The sequence below is a fragment of the Sinocyclocheilus rhinocerous genome, unplaced genomic scaffold (genome assembly GCF_001515625.1).
Source record: "Sinocyclocheilus rhinocerous isolate Xijiao unplaced genomic scaffold, SAMN03320098_v1.1 scaffold889, whole genome shotgun sequence".
NCBI lineage: Eukaryota > Metazoa > Chordata > Actinopteri > Cypriniformes > Cyprinidae > Sinocyclocheilus > Sinocyclocheilus rhinocerous.
The window spans coordinates 2,225,916-2,244,712 of record NW_015638024.1 but is presented as its reverse complement, the minus strand read 5'-3'; the positions used below and the strand labels follow the sequence as shown (position 1 = coordinate 2,244,712).

The window sequence follows — 18,797 nt, the reverse complement described above, 5'->3', positions numbered from 1 at the left end:
CTTTGTGTAATATTAAAATTTGTTTGATGATCTGAATCTTTTAAGTGTGACAAATATGCAAACAATTTAAAAAAACAGGAAGGGGGCAAAAACCTTTTCACACCACTGTGTATATATATATATATCAAAATTATACTATATGCTATTTTTTTTACATTTCTTCGTAAATATTACATACTGTATGTTTCTGTTCAGGTGGCTCAAGGGTCTGCCCAATAAAAATACATTTTGTTAAACATCGGTTTCAGTACACATTATCAGTCTATTAATTGTTTGTTTGGTCTAATTAGCCTGCTTTATTTCCCCTACCCATTTATTTATAGAGACCAGAGGTTCTTCCTATGGCAATTCCACCAAACTGTGCTGGGGAGAGTTTGAGGGAAGGGAATCGATCACAAGGTTCGGCAGGTCAGGAGCCATGTCAAGAAGAGCAACAGGAGGATATATCTTGTCCATCGGTAAGTCATCCAATCTTTTACATTTTTAACACATTCTGTTAGCTTAGATAATTTAGAAGTTTCATCTGGTCTTGTTGAGATATATAGTTGAGTATCATCGGCATAACAGTGGAAACTAATGCTAAAACTAAGAAGCCGTTTTAGGAATATGGTGTATGATATGGAAGTTTGAAGATTGGAAAATCAATGACTGTACTTCTGCCTTTTGCAGATCACTCAGATATTCAGCATGGCAGAAAGTGACCCCACAATCCAAGGCATCGACATCAATCATGAACTGATGCCTCTCCTGAGGTCTCTTCATAGCATGGTACTTCCTGTCCTCTGGTTCTGCGTTGTGGTGGAAGGCCCTCAGTTACAGCTGATGCAGTGCTCCAAGCGCTCCACTATGGCAGACACCACTATTCATATTGAGCCCAGCTTCCACTACCACATCAGCATCCAGGGACAGCCTCTCCTGCCCACCCACAGAGTCTACGACAGCCACCCGTCTCGTCTCACCACAACAAAAGAGATTGTTGCCCTCCTCGAGGACCTAGAAAGGTACTCGGTCTGCCAGGGCTCAGGGCACAAAAATTCAACGGATGGGTCAGAGCCTGTGTTTCCTGAGCGGGCGGCTACCTGTGACTTCCTCATTTTTTCAGAAACAGAACGCTGTGAAAAATGCTGTATAAAGGGACTATTCAGCACAAGGGAGTTGATCTTAAAGTAATACATCTCCTATTTTCTGATTTTGAACTATTCTAGAATATCTTTATACTCTAATATTAAAATATTAGAGCACAGTTTATGATTTTTTTTTTTTAAGAAGGGTGCTACCATTACATTGACTGCTGAATCAATTTTTGGTTACTTTAAACCACAAATAAGGACTAGCATTACTTCCCACATTAACGGGATAGTTGTTATAACTGGTGCTGTTATATTGCCGTATGCCCTTCTTTCTTGTTTTGGACAACAAAAGAACAGCACCAGGCTAAGTAAATGACTCAATTTTCATTTTTGTGTGAACTATCCCTTGAATGAGTGACCACTAAACAAAAAGATGTTTTTTGACCCTAGAGTATGTGATGCAATTTGGTACCTACTATGGCCAAGGATGCACCTTGAATTCTGGTCATATAAATGAGGTAGTGAATGGGCATGTTTTACACAATGAAACATTCAGCAGTTTAACTGTACATCTTGCCTTGCACTAAAGTTTTAATAGTGCTTCACGTCCATTGTGGATTAATTCCTCACACCAATGATATATTTATATGTGTTAATGCTTATGTACTTCTCAGGGGGGATTTTTCAGAATGCATTAATCAGATGGAAGATCCATGTTTGTTAAAAGATGTAATATTTGCTGTATGATATGGGATGAGGTTGCTCTCATTTTGGATAGACAATTTTGTACATAATGCAAGTGGCAGCAGAGAAATTAGATAAAATATAATGAGAATGTTTTTTTTTTATTTTTTATAAACATGTCTTTTGCTTTTCGTAATTTCTGTTTCCTTCATTACAAAACACTTTGAATTTTTGTATGTGCTTTCATATAAATAATCTGAATTCTGTTTATTTAATAAATCATATTATCTGTTGGATGACTGCCATTATGTGCTCAAGGCAATAGATATCGCCATGCTTTGCCAGTTAATCACAGAACATTACATTTTGTATAACAAGTTTTCTCAAATGTTTAAATATCCAAAACAAGGCATTATCTAATCATGTAATTTACATACATTTCAAACAGAATTTTGAACAGTGGATAAATCCAGGTTGAAAATTATTCTTTTAATTTTGTTGATATATTAGAGATTTTTACAGAGGGAGGATTCTGGATCTCTCACTTCATCACTCAAATAAAAAAATGTCAACCGACTGGAAAAAAGAAAATATCACATTTTCAACATGTTTTTAGGAATAAAATGTAAAATAAATTTGTGAAAGTTATATGTGAACAAACTCCTAAGTTAAAAACTTCATAATGAGAAATAAATGGGGAGAAAAATAGGAATGTTTGGCATAAGTAATACTGAAGAGATTTCTGTCTCCTCTTAAAAAAAAAAAACTTTAACTCTTTAGCTGGATAGCTGCTGGGTATTATAATCGTAATCAACGTGCACAAATAGATAAAGTGCAATAAAATAAACAGTTAAATATATATTTTGGATTGTTTTCTTGCCACTAGTTTGAAAGAAGACCTATGGAAGCAAAATCTTAAAACAAAATATATATATTTTTTTGTCTGTAGTGATTTGCCTTATTCAATAACAATTTAAATGATAGATTAAAAAAGCCTCACTGATGTTGGATGAACGAAGTCTCTTTACCACACAGTTGCTGCAGCATCCACATGTAAATTTTCTCCTGCGGTATCATGGATCAAATATGCAATACACACATGCGCCAAAGGGGGCGCCAGAACACAGTATAACTGCACTTCTGAATTCAGTTCGTGCAATGTTGAACTTAAAATGTGTTTTTCAGTATGTCGTTAAGACACAATAAAATATAATGAAATATAAAAATCTATTTAATTACCTAAACAGTTCATTAATTGCTCATGAAAAGTCGTCCACTGGAATGTGGACCTGTATTTCCCCCCCGTTGATTTCGTAGATTTTCGTTGCAATCAGACTGTTAACATCCTAGAAAGCAACGCAAACCTCAGTTCAGACACTGTATGTAGTTTGTCAGTTGTGTCTATATAAATGGGCGAGACTGAAAGAGTTAATCAGACAAGTGGATGCGTGTTGCTCTTCCCTGTTTGCCAGTCTTGTTCCAGAGGTGTGACAGCGCTTTACTGTGGATAACTGGGGTGAATGCTGAATTGTGAGAAATGTTGTTATAATATCGTTCTGGCGCGACGCAGGGACCCTGTGTGTTTTGCATGAAGCAGAGGATGTGATCTGCAAGATGTGACTGAGAGCCGCAGATGAATATCAATTGGCATCGCAGGTCCGTGTGCATGGTCTTTTCTCACGTTATCCTCTCTTAAACGTCGCGTTTTCTCGAACAGACAAGCTTTAAATGGAGTAATATATGAAATATGAGTACCACTAGATTTATATATGGGCTGGATATGGCAGACTGCGAGTATGCTCCCTAAAATGCAGGGACGCATGAGGAGGAATCTGTCTGCTGTCCTGTTAAAACACCTTTTTGGTGTTGTGCTGAATGTTTGTATGAAAATATCCTGTCATTGAAAACCAGCGTTCACATTCTCTTATTCGCGTCTCATTCATCCAGCATGTAGTTCTTGCTGATGAAAGCGTCGCGTGTGGGATTTCAATGGGATTTTCCGTGGCATGTTGCTATGCGATGGATTAATGATGGAAAACAGTCACACCCTGTTATTTGTCGGCTTGGATTGATTAACAGTAAATGTGTCGTGTGTAAATGCATGAGTTCTTTTGGTAAAGCCACTCTGATCAATAATGCGATACTACGTATCCTGGTGTGTGTCTCAGTTTGATTCATTTAAGTGATTCGAATCTTTTGAATCAGTTACTAAAAAGATTCATTCAGTGACGCAGGCTACATCGCCAGTAGATGGCTGGCCACAAGTCAAAAAACAAAAACAAAATTCGGAATAGCAAAGTCTTGCTATTTCTTGCTACTTTCTTATTTCATAACGATATGAAGTGTGCTAGTATGCAGTATGCTATTAAGAACTCATTTTGTGTGTCTTGAGTGAGTCATTCAATCTTCACTTAATATGTTCTTTACAAACACCGAGTTTTATTATTCTTAAATATTTGTTTGTTCATAAATCTACTAAAAGACATCAGAAAGAGTGCTTGAACATCCTATTTTCCCCACAAACAATCAACTCTAAAAACTTTATCTCCAGTTGTCAACTGCTAGTCATGATGTTTATCAAGCTATAAAGCAGTTTCAGTAACACCCCTTGCATCATTTTAATTGCATTTTTTTTTTTTAAGTTTCAGTAATTTTGTTATGTGTTTTTGTCTTTTTTTTTATATATTTGATGGCTGATGGGAGCAAGCTGAGAGTTTTTTCTTTTTAAAGGGGTCCTATTATGCTCTTTTACAAAGTCTTGATTTTGTTTTGGGGGTGTACTAGAACTGGCTCTCATACTAGGTTGTTCAAAAAACACATTATTATCATCGTATTATTATCATAACATTAACAAATTATTTTTCACATATTTTACATTATTACAACACCTCTCTCCCCAGTCTGGCATGAACGGCTCGAATAGTTCCTGTATCAAATGAAGGCCTGCCTTCTGAAATACGAAATGTGCTGTGATTGGTTAGCTGGGCCAGTGTGTGTTGTGATTGGCAGCACTCGGCGCCTGGTCGGGAAATGTCACGCCCCTTACCATAGCCGCCTGCATGCTTCGGTGTAAATATTGGTCAAAATCAAATCAATTTGAGCGCGATTTAAACCCGGATGATTGTAACCACTCTAAGTTCGTCTGCCTTGGGAAAGCTAGCGTGTCTCCGACATAGTGATAACACCATAGACTGTAAAAAAAGATAACACTCATTGCCTTCTCTAGTGCAGCTCAGTCTCGTCCCATTCGTCGATATTTGTGATATCACAAATCCCGGAAAATATGCGTTGTAGTCCAAACGAGTCGTTCGTTGTAGTTTTTGAAAAGTCCAGCCTATATCATAATGCTTAATTTGTATGACAAGCAACAAATTTGCCCATTAATTTAAACGGGACATTTACATTTTGCCTATCATGGCACATAATGAACTGCGCTTCTATAATTGAAACTCCCTCAATCACGTCCCACTGTGTTCGCTGCTAGCTGAGGACTGTGAGTGTGGTTTGAAGTGTCTAGACTCTGAGTCACTCCGCTTTGCAAAGCACAGATTTCTTGCTCCGTCTAGCACTGTCAAGAGTGTATTTTCAGCAGATCTCTTTTGTTTTTGAGCTCCTCCCTCTCCAGGGCGCACTGGCAATAAAGAGTTCAAACTCAGTCAATTGTGGCTTGATGTTGTAACCATGTGCACACAAGCAGGCACTAAAGACTCATGCTGGGAATTTCAGGGAACATCTGTTTAGCTTGTTATATTTTCACCCTTGTCTCTGAGTTTGCAGAATTTTAGATAGTTATAGGAAGTCATAATATATAGAGACTGCAGCTAATTGCTTAAAGAGATAATAAACCCCGTTGACTTTCATTGTATTGACAAAGAAATCACTGAGACATTTTTCAAAAAATCTTTTTTTTATGTTCCACAGAAGAAAGAAAGTCATACAGGTTTGGAATGACATGAGAATGATGACAGAATTTTCATTTTTGGGTGAACCATCCCTTTACAGGCTTGAGTCATGACCACAAACTATTGTGCAGGGTGTGAGTGTTAGTGTCCAAACAAGTGGCTTTCTGTGATCTGTCCAGCTGCCATGCTGTCTGACCCCAGGACAGGGTCTGTGGTGGCAAAACACTGTCTCCACCCAGGCTATAGGCTGTGAAATGTACATGTTTTCACAGAGGGATTTACCACAGTGTTGCCAAGCTGTGGTCAGCTTTGTTGCTGACTGTCTGTTTTGTCTTTGTTTATCCAGTAGTAAAGAAAAAACATGGAGGAAAGAATTTCGTCTTTGGGTGGACAAGAAAGAGGAGTTGAACAATTACTCAGGCAGAAACAACACACTTTTAAGCTGCCATTCGACTATTCTAGGAGACATTTAGCTTTTTGTGTTTTGTTTAGTAATGCTCACTTCATGAACAAATGAAATGTTTTTTTTTTACTGCACACAAAACAGTTGAAACATTATTCTTGTATCTTCTTATATACAATTATTAAATATCTTATTTTTGTTCTACTGAAGAAAATCACTTTTTTTGTGAACTTTCACTACAAATGAAGATAAATAAGAATTTGGATAAAAATATGACATGATACAAACATTGACATATTAATGGACACAGTGGCATGGTAATGATGTTACTTTAGATCACATATGTTGTAGTAGGCTGCTGTATGCATATGAAGGATAATATACTTGTTTAATGTTTATAGAAGATCACTAGGTTTTCCATTGGCTGTAAGCATGGAGAACAATAAGCATCAAGAGCTTAAGAGGGCAAGTTCTCGATTCTGTAGCTGCTAAAATAGTTTGAACATAGTGGTTGCAGTTTGACCCCTGTAACCTGATCTGTAGAGATCAAAGCATTTGGCAGGACAGCAGCTGGTTGTTCTTGAGAATCAGATATAAAGAGGGAGGGTCACTGCTGGTCACACTTGCTTCGTGCCTCAGAAGAATGAGCTATATATTATTATATGGAGCACAGTGCTCTTCATCAGTTTTGCCCTTTACTAATGGTCTTTGAGATTACTTTTGACAACTTTGTTCACAAATCACTGCTATAGGGTTACATTGATCAATCAGAAATGAATAAAAAAGACCCCATCTGCAGTGTTTATGCTCATTAAGTGCAATACACTTACTTGTACACTTATTTTATATTTCCTGACCTACAGTTGTTAATAATTACAGTCAAATTGCTTTGGAGACTATCAACACTCCATGTCAACTTAAATGTGTCCTCAATTATGTCTTTTTGTTTACTTACAAAATGCATGATTACACTCGCAGCATGGCCCATTAGATGATGCTCAAGTAATTTTGTTGGTGACCCAGAAACGCTCTTCATTGCATCTCTGTGGTATTTTGATTACTCAGTCGTGATGCAATGGCCAGAGCAAGCCAGAAAGCGAGAAGCAGCGTAATCTCCAAGCAGTAATCCTCCGTTTCTTTGTGTGCCAGAGTCCTTATTGGTGTGCTAAAACAGGGCAGTGCAAATGAGAGACAGGTCATGACAGGTCCTTGGAATTGCCTTTGTCTGCTTTGAGAAGGCACTTCTCCCCCAAGCGCTAATCTCAGCCCCTCCAATTTCTACAATAAAGTCTCAAGGTCGAAAATAGCGTCAGATCCCTCTGCTATGCCAATTCACCATGCTATCATGTGCAGGAAAAGTGTGTCATAAATTTCTAGGCTGCCTGTTCATAGTCAGTTGGTGTCGTCCTGCTCATGTTATTGAGTATGATAGTGTTGTAGCATCCCTCAGAAACTCCAACCCAATCTCATGACAAAACATAACTACAGGTATTTTATGAGGTGGCGATTTCACATGAATTTGTATGATGCTTTGTATGGAAACGTACAATGTGTGAAGGTCAACCCCTTAACTTATCCATCAGTAGGGTGTAAGCAGATTGTACAAAAATGTACAAATGAGACTGTATGAATTCATATCAATTAGCCACTAGTTTGTGAAACATTCAATTTAACCATTTATTTGGCAAAAGAAAAAAGAAAAAAAAAGAAACGCATTTAGTAGATGGAGGTGTTCAATGTAAACACATGTTATGTTCCAGATTTTCTTTGGTTGACTCTTGAATAAAATTTTCACCTAAAAACACACTGACTTGGCACTGAATCAAATAATGCTTGATCGTTTTAAAGCTTAAATACTGTAAATCAGTTTTAAAACAAAATAATTACCTGCACTGTTGTCACAGCTGTTCTTCCTAAGCACAGAAGAAAGTTGAGAGGAATGCTGCATGCAGAGGTCAGTGACTTGCTAAGTAAGCACTGCTGACAGTTAACATTTGTTTGACCACATGACTATTATTGACTTAAAGGAATAGTTAAAAAATTCAGTCATCATTTACTCACCCTCATGTCGTTCAAAACCCATGACATACTTTCAGCTGTGGAAGACAAAATGAGAAATCGTGAAGTGTACTGGTCAGTTTTTTATTTAGTGAGAATGAATGGTGACCAAAAAGGTCCAGCTTTTAAAAGGATGCAAAATTACTATAAAGTATAAATAAAAGTATCTGCATCACTATTTTAGAATTCTTCTAAACCCAATCAGTACATTTAATGGACTATTTTAATTAAACCTTTATGGTGATTTTGGTATCTTCAGTCATGATTCATGTTTCTTTTTCCATGCGTTTTGTTTCAGCTAATTTTTGTGTGTGTGTGTGTGTGTGTGTGTGTTCTGCAGAAGAAAGAAAATCATACAGATTTGGAACCACACGATGTGAGTTAAGCTTGTGTTAAGCCCAATTTATATTTCTGCGTCGAACCTACGCCGTAGCCTACGCATAGACGCACACCCTGGCCTACGCCGTAGCCTGATGTGCACTGACGTCCAAAAATCTAACAGCGCGTCAATTCTACGCGGACTGCAAGCGCTGTGATTGGTCTGCTAGAACCCCTCCCTCCGTATGTACTTGAGTTTTGTGTGTGTTTTTGAGTGTTGTGCACTTTAATATATTTTAATGTTACACCTTCTTATATAAAATAAAACAAAGCAAAGAACAAGTGTCTTATCATTTATTATACTACATAGCATTATACATCAGTAGTTGTCCGCAACAAACAATGTTGATCTGCCGTGGTACAAGTCCTTGTGCAGATTGAAAGAATGCCATCATCTCCTGTTCCGTTGTTGTCTCCTTTTTGTAGTTTTAAATAATGATTTAATGATTTGATATTTGTTTGCCGCCGTCACGGCTATAATGCTTCTCCGACGAGCCGCTTCTTCTTCGGCTTTTGCCGTGGTACTGCGGGTTACACCAGCAACATGCCCGTGGACACTGCAGACTAGCGGTTTGCAGGTGCACTGCATGTCGACGCGGACAACGACGCAGAAGTATAAATGAAAACTGACGCATAGCCTACGGCGTAAAGGCTACGGCATAGGTCCGACGCAGAAGTATAAATCAGTCTTTATACTTTCCGAATGAGCAATCCGGATGCATACACGGACAGCGCAGACGCGGACTACTTGTATTTATACTACCGAAAGCATACACAGATGGTCCGCTCCGCGTACGTGTTCCATACATGCGTACTAGATCAGCTTGAACAATAAACAAACATGTGAACAAACAATTGCCCAGAGTTATTGCACATCTGGCTGTCATATTGTTTTATCGACGGATTGTACAGCGCACACTCTCCGATGACGATTTTTACGTCACACATACCATAGCGGACCCTAGCGGACTCGCGGACGCGGAAAGTATAACACAAGCTTTAATCATGACAGGATTATCTTTTTTTGGGTGTACTGTCCCTTTAAATATACAATGGTTAATGAGACTCCCTACAACTACCATGCAACTAATTTAACGCGTGTTAGATAAATCTCTTATACTTAAAAAATAAAAATAAATGTTTGCCATAAATTTCCAAGTACTGCAATCAGAGTAAATCATTCCTGTCTGCGACGTTTAAGTTAGAAACCATATGGTTGTTACGGACGCCACGGCAAAGGCCACAGACTCACCTGTCCGCTTTGCAGACGAAACTATTGAAATAAGTTGCCGGGATAACCTGGATTTATATCGCCAGTTTAGACATGAATGCGATTTTATGCGGTTTATATACAGCCGAATTATCTGGAAAGATATCTTATAATTTATTTAAAATTGTGAATGTTTAATATTTTGTATCCATTCTATCAGTAGCCAACCCCCGTCAGCCCGTGTAGATGGTTTCGCCCTTGTTGCCTTTAGGGCTCGTAGAAATTGCTTGCTTGAGTTGCAACGGCTGCAACAGAAGAAACGCGAAAAACTTTTGAGTTCGTGCATAAGAGACCACGTCAAGCGTAACATGTTAATGAAATCGGACATGCAATGAAATAAACCTGCTTTTTTCTGTCCTTTTGTGGATATCTTCACAGTGAATTTTGTCAAGGTAAGTCCTTGAAACTACTTATTAAAGCAAAATGATTTTCCAGCCGCTCAAGTGTGTAATACGTTATAAATAGCCTAATTGCTTTCAAAATGAGTTAATAGGAATATTTTTTCCCTCTTCTGACTCGTGTTTTCTATTTAGTTGATGGTAATAAAATGTAAAATGAAGACCACAGCCATTTAGCGGATCATTTATAATCGCATCGCTTTTTCAGAAACAAATAAAAGTTGATTTTGTATTTTGATGTTGATTTTGACGGATATGGATGTTCCAGAAACGAGTAGATACAGTGCATTGGAGTCACAGCTGTGTATACAGTCACACCTGCCACAGTTGTCATTTCACACACTGTATGTTTTGTTGTATGATGGTTGTAAACAGAAACAGTCAGACTCAAATCAGTCGTTTTAAGTAGACATAGTCATCTATCAAAGACAAAAGGTGAAACTACCCACTTTATAGACATGAAATTGATTTTTAAATTAGAAATTGCTTTCATAAGTTGTTCGAAACTTGTATAACTAGTTCTTTGTATAACTTTTTCTTCACCACATAAAATGTTGGGCACAAGTTTACAGCCACATTCACCATTCACTTTGATTGCATTTTTTCCCAGAATATGAAGTGAATGGTGTCTGAAAGTGAATGGTGTCTGAGACTCATTCCGCTTAACAACTCCTGTTGTGAAAGTTTTACATTTTTGTCAGATTTAACCCTTTGAGAAAGTATTTCTCAACTGGCTTTGCTCCAGGAGCCAGGTTTTACATGTGACAAGAACTGGTGACCATACACTGTACAAAAGTAACAAAAAATGTCCTTAAAATTAAATATTGAACTTTATTATTGTTACCATACACAGGCCCAAGAATATGAAAACTGACAGTTTTGTAAATGCATAAACAACAGCATAAATGTGATTTATCACCACATGGAATAAACACTGGGCAAAATGTGGAATTATTATTATTAAAATAAAATTTTTCAGAGATATATTTCACTATGCTCGATAATCAAATGTTAGTATTTTTTAATTGAGTTTGTGTGTGTGTGTGTGCTGTGGTGTGCTTTTCCCTCTCTCACACTTTCTTGCACATGTTTTGTCCCAGGATATTGGGTGCTTTGTCATCAAATTCCCATAAATCCCTTGTTTATATCTCTCTCATCCTTCCCTTCGAGTTGGGTTTTGATCTCTAAGCATTTATCCTCCCATCTCTCCTCCCATCATGCTCTCTGCCAGGTCTCTACAAGAGTTGAGGTGTGCGATATCTGTTAGCATGTGTCCACCAGATGTGCTTGTAGTGTTTTGAAGAATCTTATTTGTTCAATTGCTCTTATATGAATAGTGAGAGCTTCTTGTTTTGAATATTTTGCCTCATTTATTTACACTTCTACTTATACTTACTGTTCAATGTTGTCTGTTTACCCGGCACATGGTGGTTTTATGTCTTTGTTTTTTTTTTTGTGGGGGGTTGGGGGGTGCATTCCTAGCCACCCATCGTACCACATGATCAATGCCACTTCCTCACAAACAAAAACACATCCTGCTTGTTCTCTCCCAGTTTTGCCAGCAGCCTTTATACTATAAGTATGATTCATTAAACAGTTTTGCAACATTTACCATTTTATTATAATTTTTTAAATTAGATTTATTTATTTATTTTTGCGGAAGTAAAATGCAACCAGGGTGATTTTAAATGGATGTCAGTATGCAAGGTTGTTATTTTTTTCATTAATATTTTAAATTTATTTTTATTAATAATATTAATTATTAATGGTTTATAATTTATGCCAGTACACAATTTTCATTAGTGAGCTTAAAGGGATAGTTCACCCAAAAATGAAAATTCTGTCATTAATTACTCATCCTCATGTCGTTCCAAACCCATAAGACCTTCGTTCATCTTTGGAACACAAATTAACATATTTTTGATGAAATCCGAGAGCTTTCTGACCCTGCATAGACAGCAACACAACTACCACGTTCAAGGACCAGAAAGGTAGTAAAGACATCATTAAAATAGTCCATGTGACATCAGTGGTTCAACCATTCTGTCATTAATTACTCACCCTCATGTCATTCCAAACCCATAAGACCTTCGTTCATCTTTGGAACACAAATTAACATATTTTTGATGAAATCCGAGAGCTTTCTGACCCTGCATAGACAGCAACACAACTACCACGTTCAAGGACCAGAAAGGTAGTAAAGACATCATTAAAATAGTCCATGTGACATCAGTGGTTCAACCGTAATTTTATGAAGCTACGAGAATACTTTTTGTGTGAAAAGAAAACTAAAATAACGACTTTATTCAGCAATTTCTTCTCTTCCGTATCAGTCTTCGATGCGCGTTCATGAGAGTACCACAACACGTGTGTGGTGCTGCTGACGCAGGATGCGTTGCTGTCTTATCTTTGCTTTTATCAAAAATATCTTAATTTATGTTCCAAAGATGAACGAAGGTCTTGTGGGTTTGGAACAACATTAGGATGAGTAATTAATGACAGAGTTTTCATCTTTGGGTGAACTGTCCCTTTAAGGAAAATGTAATGTAAGAAATGTAATTTTAGCCTAGCCAACACAATATAGGTGAAATTGTTGACATTAAAAGGCATAAAGTATAACGTATTCATGTTGTTTTATTAAATGTTGCTCATTATGAATATGAGTTATGTGGTCATATAGCTCAAAGTCAGTAGTCTGCAAACCCAGATTTGAATCACTTGTTGGGTAACCTGGGTTGCCACAATGACCTGATATGGGCTTTCACTTTCACACCTTCGGTTATGTTATCCTGACATGACGTAATTTCCAGAAAGAAGAGAGGTAATTGTTTAATAAATTATTCAGAGGCACAGCAGCAATTGAAGTATGGAAGCGATTTTTTTTTTCATCTTTAAAAAAAAAAAATTTTTTAATTCATTTTGATAGTGCTGTTTGCCTCTTTAAATGAATGAATTCTGATGTCTTTAAATTGCGTTTTGTGGCAGGACGAGCCATTCAACTTTTATATAAGCCATGTTACAGCCAGCAGGAACAAATAGAAGTTTTCAGCGTGTGTATAACAAACATATACGTTTTTTCCTGACTACTAAGGGCTCAGCAGTAAATTGAGAAGTCGCACAGTGGCTCCCCCTGCAGGCCATTGGGATACTGCAGCATTGTGGACCCCAACAGTGAATGACATGCCTCACGTGACTCAAACTACAAGGTGATGGGAGGCTCTCAAATCAGTCTCAGTTCACTTGTAGCTCGAATTATACCATATTCATTAGATCTGAATTCTTCTTTGTCTGCAGGAGCTGAGGGTAATTGGGAGCTAAAGACTTCACAAGACTTCCTCAAATCCATTCTATGGAGGTCAAAGGTCGCCTCATCACTGCCATGGGCTTAGGGGCTCCAGGTGAGCCTGCTTATTTCCATAGGAAGCACAATATATATACAATAGATTTTTGTGTTGGTCAATATTTGATATTGAATTTTGCATGCTCATTTGTAAAATTTAAAACAAATTTTTTTTCTAGTGTGCTTTAATAATATGTATGACTTTTGTTTTTGTCTCTTATGCTCACCAAAGCTGCATTTTTTGATCAAAAATAACGGAAGTGTGAAGAATGAAAGTGTAAATATCATTTTAACTTTGGCTTTCTCTCATGCACTTCATGCTCATGCACAGATGTCCAGGGCTGTCAGGACAGCAAGCTGCAAGCGGAGCGAATCTCAGAACTGCAGGAGCGAAAGCAGAGTCTGCAGAGCCTTTTGAACAGTCGTCTCGGAGAACTGCGACAAGTGTGTCTCTTGGAGGCGGTGAGGAAATTAATTATTCTTTAAAGCAGCATTTTACTTTTGGGCAGTCACAATAAAATAATGTTCTCTCTCCCCCAAAAAAAACAAAAAAACAAATGCTGACTTCAGAAATGTGCACCCAGCTGTTTCCTAAAGATTCTAAGTCTACTTTGTTCTGAAAGTGAATTCTCTTATTCGATGTGTGAGTGTTGGTTTTAGGATTTGCGCTAATGTGAAGAACTGTTTGTTATTAAGTTGTGTTTTTCAAAAGAAAGAAACAGGCGTACGTATTAGAACCATCTGTTCTAACGAATGCCAACAAACATGACACTCCCCAGTGCAGTGATTCAAAAGTAAGATTTAATTTGTCTGTACAGGAGCTCACTGGGAAGCTTCCAAAGGATTTTCCTTTAGAAGAAGGGGAAAGACCTCCCTTTGTTCAGCGCCGAGCTGGTCTGGCCCCTCATGTTACCTCAAAAGGAGAGGTGAGTCTGATTTCTGAAAGCTATTAGAAGGATTCTCCTAACAGTTTTATACAATAACAGCCATATCGGTCTTCCATGTAGGATGACCCAGGTCAGCGACGGCAGATGAAGGCTCTCTTCAGTGGTGCCCTGCGCCGGAGCATCGATTCTGATAAAAGCACGTTGCACAGTAAGAGGACTGTTCATCGGGGATGCCACACAGGTAACATACACACACAAAAGTGCAAAACAATTACTGGTAAGCATTGGTAATTTGGTAAAATGTGCACACACTGGGAATGTCTCTACAGGAAGTGCATAGTAACTGAGTCATTTTCCCTTATTTTCCAAGACCGTTGCCTTTGCTTGTTGACAGACTTTGATATTTATAAATGACTTGATTATGTGTTTTAAACAAATAGCTTACAAAAACAGAGAATTTAGATAAAAAAAAAAAAATAAAAAAAAAAACTACTGGCCTTTTACACTACTGCTTGAAAGTTTGGGGTCGGTAAGATTAAAAAAATAAATAAAATTAACACTTTTATTCAGCATGGATGCATTAGATTAATCAAAATTGAGAGAAAAGACATTTACAGTTTTAAAGGAGTCATGAACTGGCTTTTAAAAATTATTTTATACTGTTGTCTGAGGTCCACTTATGCCGTTTGCGTGGTTTTTAGCGGTTTAGCGCCACTTATGTTATTTCCCTACTATGTAATGCGCGAATCAGTGGGCGGGGCTACAGAATTAGGCGTTGATATTCTTCTGTGGAGGCGGTGTTTAACCTAACTATTACGTCATAGGTAGGCACATTCCAGGATCTGCCGTTCACTGGGCCTGGTGTCAATAAAAGCTTTTATTTCAGTAACAAGGACGTTTTCAGTTCTGAAACTTACAGGATATTCTTTTAGTACGATGACCTCTTATATATCAAAAGCTCAAGTAAATGTTGTTTTCTCAATTCATGACCCCTTTAAAAAAGTTCTTTTGAAAAAAATGTATTACATTTTTCTAACTTTGAAAATGAGAAATATTTTTTGAAAACACTGATTTCTGAAGGATTATGTGGCACTGAAGGCTGGAGTGTTTAATTAAAATAGAAAATATTTATTTCAAATTGTAATAATATTTCACAATATTACTGTTTTTACTGTATTTTTAAATGAAATAAATTTAACCTTTGTGAGCATAAGAGACTTCTTTCAAAAACATTGAAAAATATTTCTGACCCCAAACTTTTGTACAGTAGTGTAAACGATGGTCAAGAAAGTGTTACATCTGATTATTTATATATTTAAATATTACTTTATATATAATATTTTTGATATATCTTTTTATATAATAATAATAATATATTTTTTTATAGACCATAGAAAAACCAGATCATTGTGTAATTTTTTAATTTTTTATTCTCATTTTTTAATTTTCAGAGGAAACTGTGAAGTCAGAGAGCAGTTCAATGTCAGACTCAACATCACATGACAATGGTGAGGAGTCTTAACATTATGAAACAAAGAAAGTACATCTCAATACTCGTTTTTACTCAATAATTACTCAATAATTTGCTTTACCACACTGGCCTGTTTATGACAGGCTGTAACTTTGATATACAACCCTGTCAACTGTGGTTCACAGAGGATTCGTCTCCCAGTGTGGCACCTGAGCATCGCTCCTTGTCTCACCCCCGGCTGGCCCCAGGCAGTCCTGACAGTAGGCTCTGTAGGAAGCTGTCGCCTGTGGAGATCTACTATGAGATGAGGACTCGTCGCAACTCAGCCTCAAGCTCTGTGAGGTGAGCGGAGGGGGAGGACAAGATGTTTCCGCAAGCTGATATGGGTGAGGTTTACGCTATAATTATAACTTATGAATGTGTGGATGTTGATCCAGCCCGAGTCACTCACTCCCAAGAAGTGCATCCAATGTGGAGGGCAGAAGTGTTCCAGCCACACCGCTGTTGTCCCGCACTGCACCAATGAGCGTCCACGTGAGGTAATGGCTCTTTTATGACCATTTCTTCTGCTATATGTACACTATGGCTAGGGAGCTTCCTACTGCCTACATAGGCATCTGCCTTCTAAGGCAGCATCCAAACTTACTTTTACATTTACTTACACTCTTACATGGGCAGCAACACAAAATAGCACAATCTGCACAAAATATTCTAATATAGTTTGATATTAGCTTGTTGCTGTGCTAAAAAAGAAATACTCTATATTATTCATAGACATACACTACATTCAAAAGTTTGGGGTTGTTAAGTTTTTTTTATTAAATGTTTTTGAAACGTTATGCTCAATTATTATGCTCAACAAGGCTACATGTACTTTATCAAAAATACAACAAAAACAGTAATATTGTGAAATATTATTGTATATTATTATTCCAGTGATGGCAATGGCAAGTAATTACTACAGTCTTCAGTGCCATGTGATCTTTCAGAAATCATTCTAATATGCTGATTTGGTGCTCAAGAAACATTTCTTATCAATGTTGAGAACAGTTGTGCTGCTTAATTTTTGTGGTAACCATGATACACTTTTATAGGATTCTTTAAAGAACTGAATTCAAAAGAACAGCATCTGTTTGAAATAGAAATCTTTTGTAATATTATAAGTCTTTACTGTCACTTTTGATCAATTTAAAGCATAATAACTTGTTACTGTCTTCTCCTCCTGCTAGGTCGGAGGTGTCTGTTGGTATTGCACTAAAGCAGTGGTGTGGTAGTCCAGATGTTCCTCAGTTTGTCCCGTTGGCATCTTTGGAGGGCTCCTCTTCTGAGCGCCGCAGCTGCCCGTACAGCTCCCGCGCCCGTCGTAGCAACAGCTCTGAGGCGCTACTCGACCGCTCGAGTCTCCCTGAGCCCGATCCGTCCCGCAACGGCATGCCACCCCGAGCTGGACCATACAAGAGCTCAGAGTCCCTCACGGATGGGAAGCTCCGTCAGGTCTATCAAGGCAGCCCAGACAGACAGATGATGGGATTTAAAGACCAGGGTCGAATGCGCTCGTCTCTGGGCGGCCAAAGCAGTGGCACGGGTTACAATGAGATTTTGATGGACTACATTTGGGGCAAACAGCAAAAGAGGCCCGTCCAGGCTCAACAGAACCAGTCAGCAGGACGAATCTGGCCGGACCTCTCCACTCCTCCATCGGGCACCCCTCCATACTACAATGGTTTCTCTCATTCGCAGTTACATCTGGCTGCCGCCCCACCTTTTTACAGCCCCATGCTGCTGCGGGGTCAAGAGGCCGAACCCCGTCGGGTCAAAGTGACACGCACAAAATCCTGTGGACCCTTCATCCCTTTACAGCAGCACTCACAGGATGCCGTGTTGTTCTCTGCGTATGATCCATCACATCCCTCTGCTGGATCCACAACTTCTTCTATTCCTAACCTGCTCCCTCACCACACAGAGCTGTCCACTGCTGCTACATTCGGCCGCAGACCGCCTCAGTTCTCTCTGCCCACTCCTGAGGACTCCACCCGCAGTCTGCACAAGGCACTGGCTCTAGAAGGACTCCGGGACTGGTATCTGAGGAATGCCTTAGGTTATTCCACTATGGCCAAAGGTCACGACGGACTCACCATGCGCCATTCACATACTCACCACCTGGTGCACCAGCCTCAGTCCGTTACAGCCGACCCACTGTACTCTGTGCACCGTCAAATACCTCAGTCAGCTTCATTTCATGGGCATCCCTTGCATGCCAGGTGAGTTTTCCACATTTTTATTTAAAAGGGTCATATGATGCGATTTCTATTTTTCCTTTTCTTTAGTGTGTTATGTAGTTATTTGTGCATGTATAAAATCTGCAGAGTTACAAAGCTCAAAGTCTCCCACAAAAGGATTTATTCTATCTAAAAGAGAAGGCTGATCCAGACCGGGCTAAAACACCTCATTCAAACACACCCCCACATGTCTACGTCACGATGTGGAAATATTTGCGTAATGCCGCCCAAATGTTCATGCAAAGAAAGAAGGCGTGGTTTCAGGAACAGCAGTAGTGTTGATGCAGCCATGTCAGGGAGACGCTGTGTGTTTCTGTGCGAAAGCAAAAGCACTTTATTTGGCCTTCCGAAAGTAAATGCAATGAGGAATCATTGGTTAAGATTTATTTACAACAGAACAGCACAACCCAGATGTTCGAATTTGTGCAACGCATTTTATGGACGACAGTTTTGTGAACCTAGGAGAGTAGCCTACAAGGCTGGCTGTGCAAAGGCTATTTAAAAAAAAAATGGGTCAATTCCAACTTTGCTATGACAATCTGGCGCTTCTGAATCAGCGACTGTAAGTATGTTTTGTTACTAGTTTAAGTATTTGCTATTGACTGTTCAAATGCAGAGTTTTGCACCGTGTAGAGTATTGCGTCGTGTGTGTGTGTG

The 18,797-nt window shown here is 38.4% G+C and overlaps 3 protein-coding genes across 7 annotated transcripts in view; all 3 read left to right on the top strand.

The window, feature by feature from the left end:
- LOC107749463 (uncharacterized) overlaps nucleotides 1-2,219 on the top strand; it is a 9,078-nt gene extending 6,859 nt beyond the window's left edge. For all 4 annotated transcript variants that reach the window (XM_016564632.1, XM_016564629.1, XM_016564631.1 and 1 more), the window contains 3 exons: nucleotides 324-458; nucleotides 670-1,166; nucleotides 1,267-2,219. In XM_016564632.1, the coding sequence (XP_016420118.1) occupies nucleotides 324-458; nucleotides 670-1,166; nucleotides 1,267-1,288 (654 nt within the window). In that variant the 3' untranslated portion in view covers nucleotides 1,289-2,219. The remainder of the gene's footprint in view (nucleotides 1-323; nucleotides 459-669; nucleotides 1,167-1,266) is intronic.
- Nucleotides 2,220-10,011: 7,792 nt separating this feature from the next.
- LOC107749461 (coiled-coil domain-containing protein 120-like) overlaps nucleotides 10,012-18,797 on the top strand; it is a 10,824-nt gene continuing 2,038 nt past the window's right edge. Inside the window, exons 1-10 of one of the 2 annotated variants that reach the window (XM_016564625.1) lie at nucleotides 10,012-10,157; nucleotides 13,255-13,369; nucleotides 13,458-13,561; nucleotides 13,835-13,965; nucleotides 14,322-14,429; nucleotides 14,511-14,631; nucleotides 15,842-15,898; nucleotides 16,047-16,203; nucleotides 16,299-16,400; nucleotides 17,091-18,122. In XM_016564625.1, the coding sequence (XP_016420111.1) occupies nucleotides 13,513-13,561; nucleotides 13,835-13,965; nucleotides 14,322-14,429; nucleotides 14,511-14,631; nucleotides 15,842-15,898; nucleotides 16,047-16,203; nucleotides 16,299-16,400; nucleotides 17,091-18,122 (1,757 nt within the window). In that variant the 5' untranslated portion in view covers nucleotides 10,012-10,157; nucleotides 13,255-13,369; nucleotides 13,458-13,512. The remainder of the gene's footprint in view (nucleotides 10,158-13,254; nucleotides 13,370-13,457; nucleotides 13,562-13,834; nucleotides 13,966-14,321; nucleotides 14,430-14,510; nucleotides 14,632-15,841; nucleotides 15,899-16,046; nucleotides 16,204-16,298; nucleotides 16,401-17,090; nucleotides 18,123-18,797) is intronic. The other variant, XM_016564626.1, reaches the window with a different exon arrangement.
- The window catches only part of LOC107749462 (catechol O-methyltransferase-like), a 19,039-nt gene continuing 12,408 nt past the window's right edge, over nucleotides 12,167-18,797 (top strand). The window contains exon 1 of the mRNA XM_016564628.1: nucleotides 12,167-12,177. Within this exon, the coding sequence (XP_016420114.1) occupies nucleotide 12,177 (1 nt within the window). The 5' untranslated portion in view covers nucleotides 12,167-12,176. The remainder of the gene's footprint in view (nucleotides 12,178-18,797) is intronic.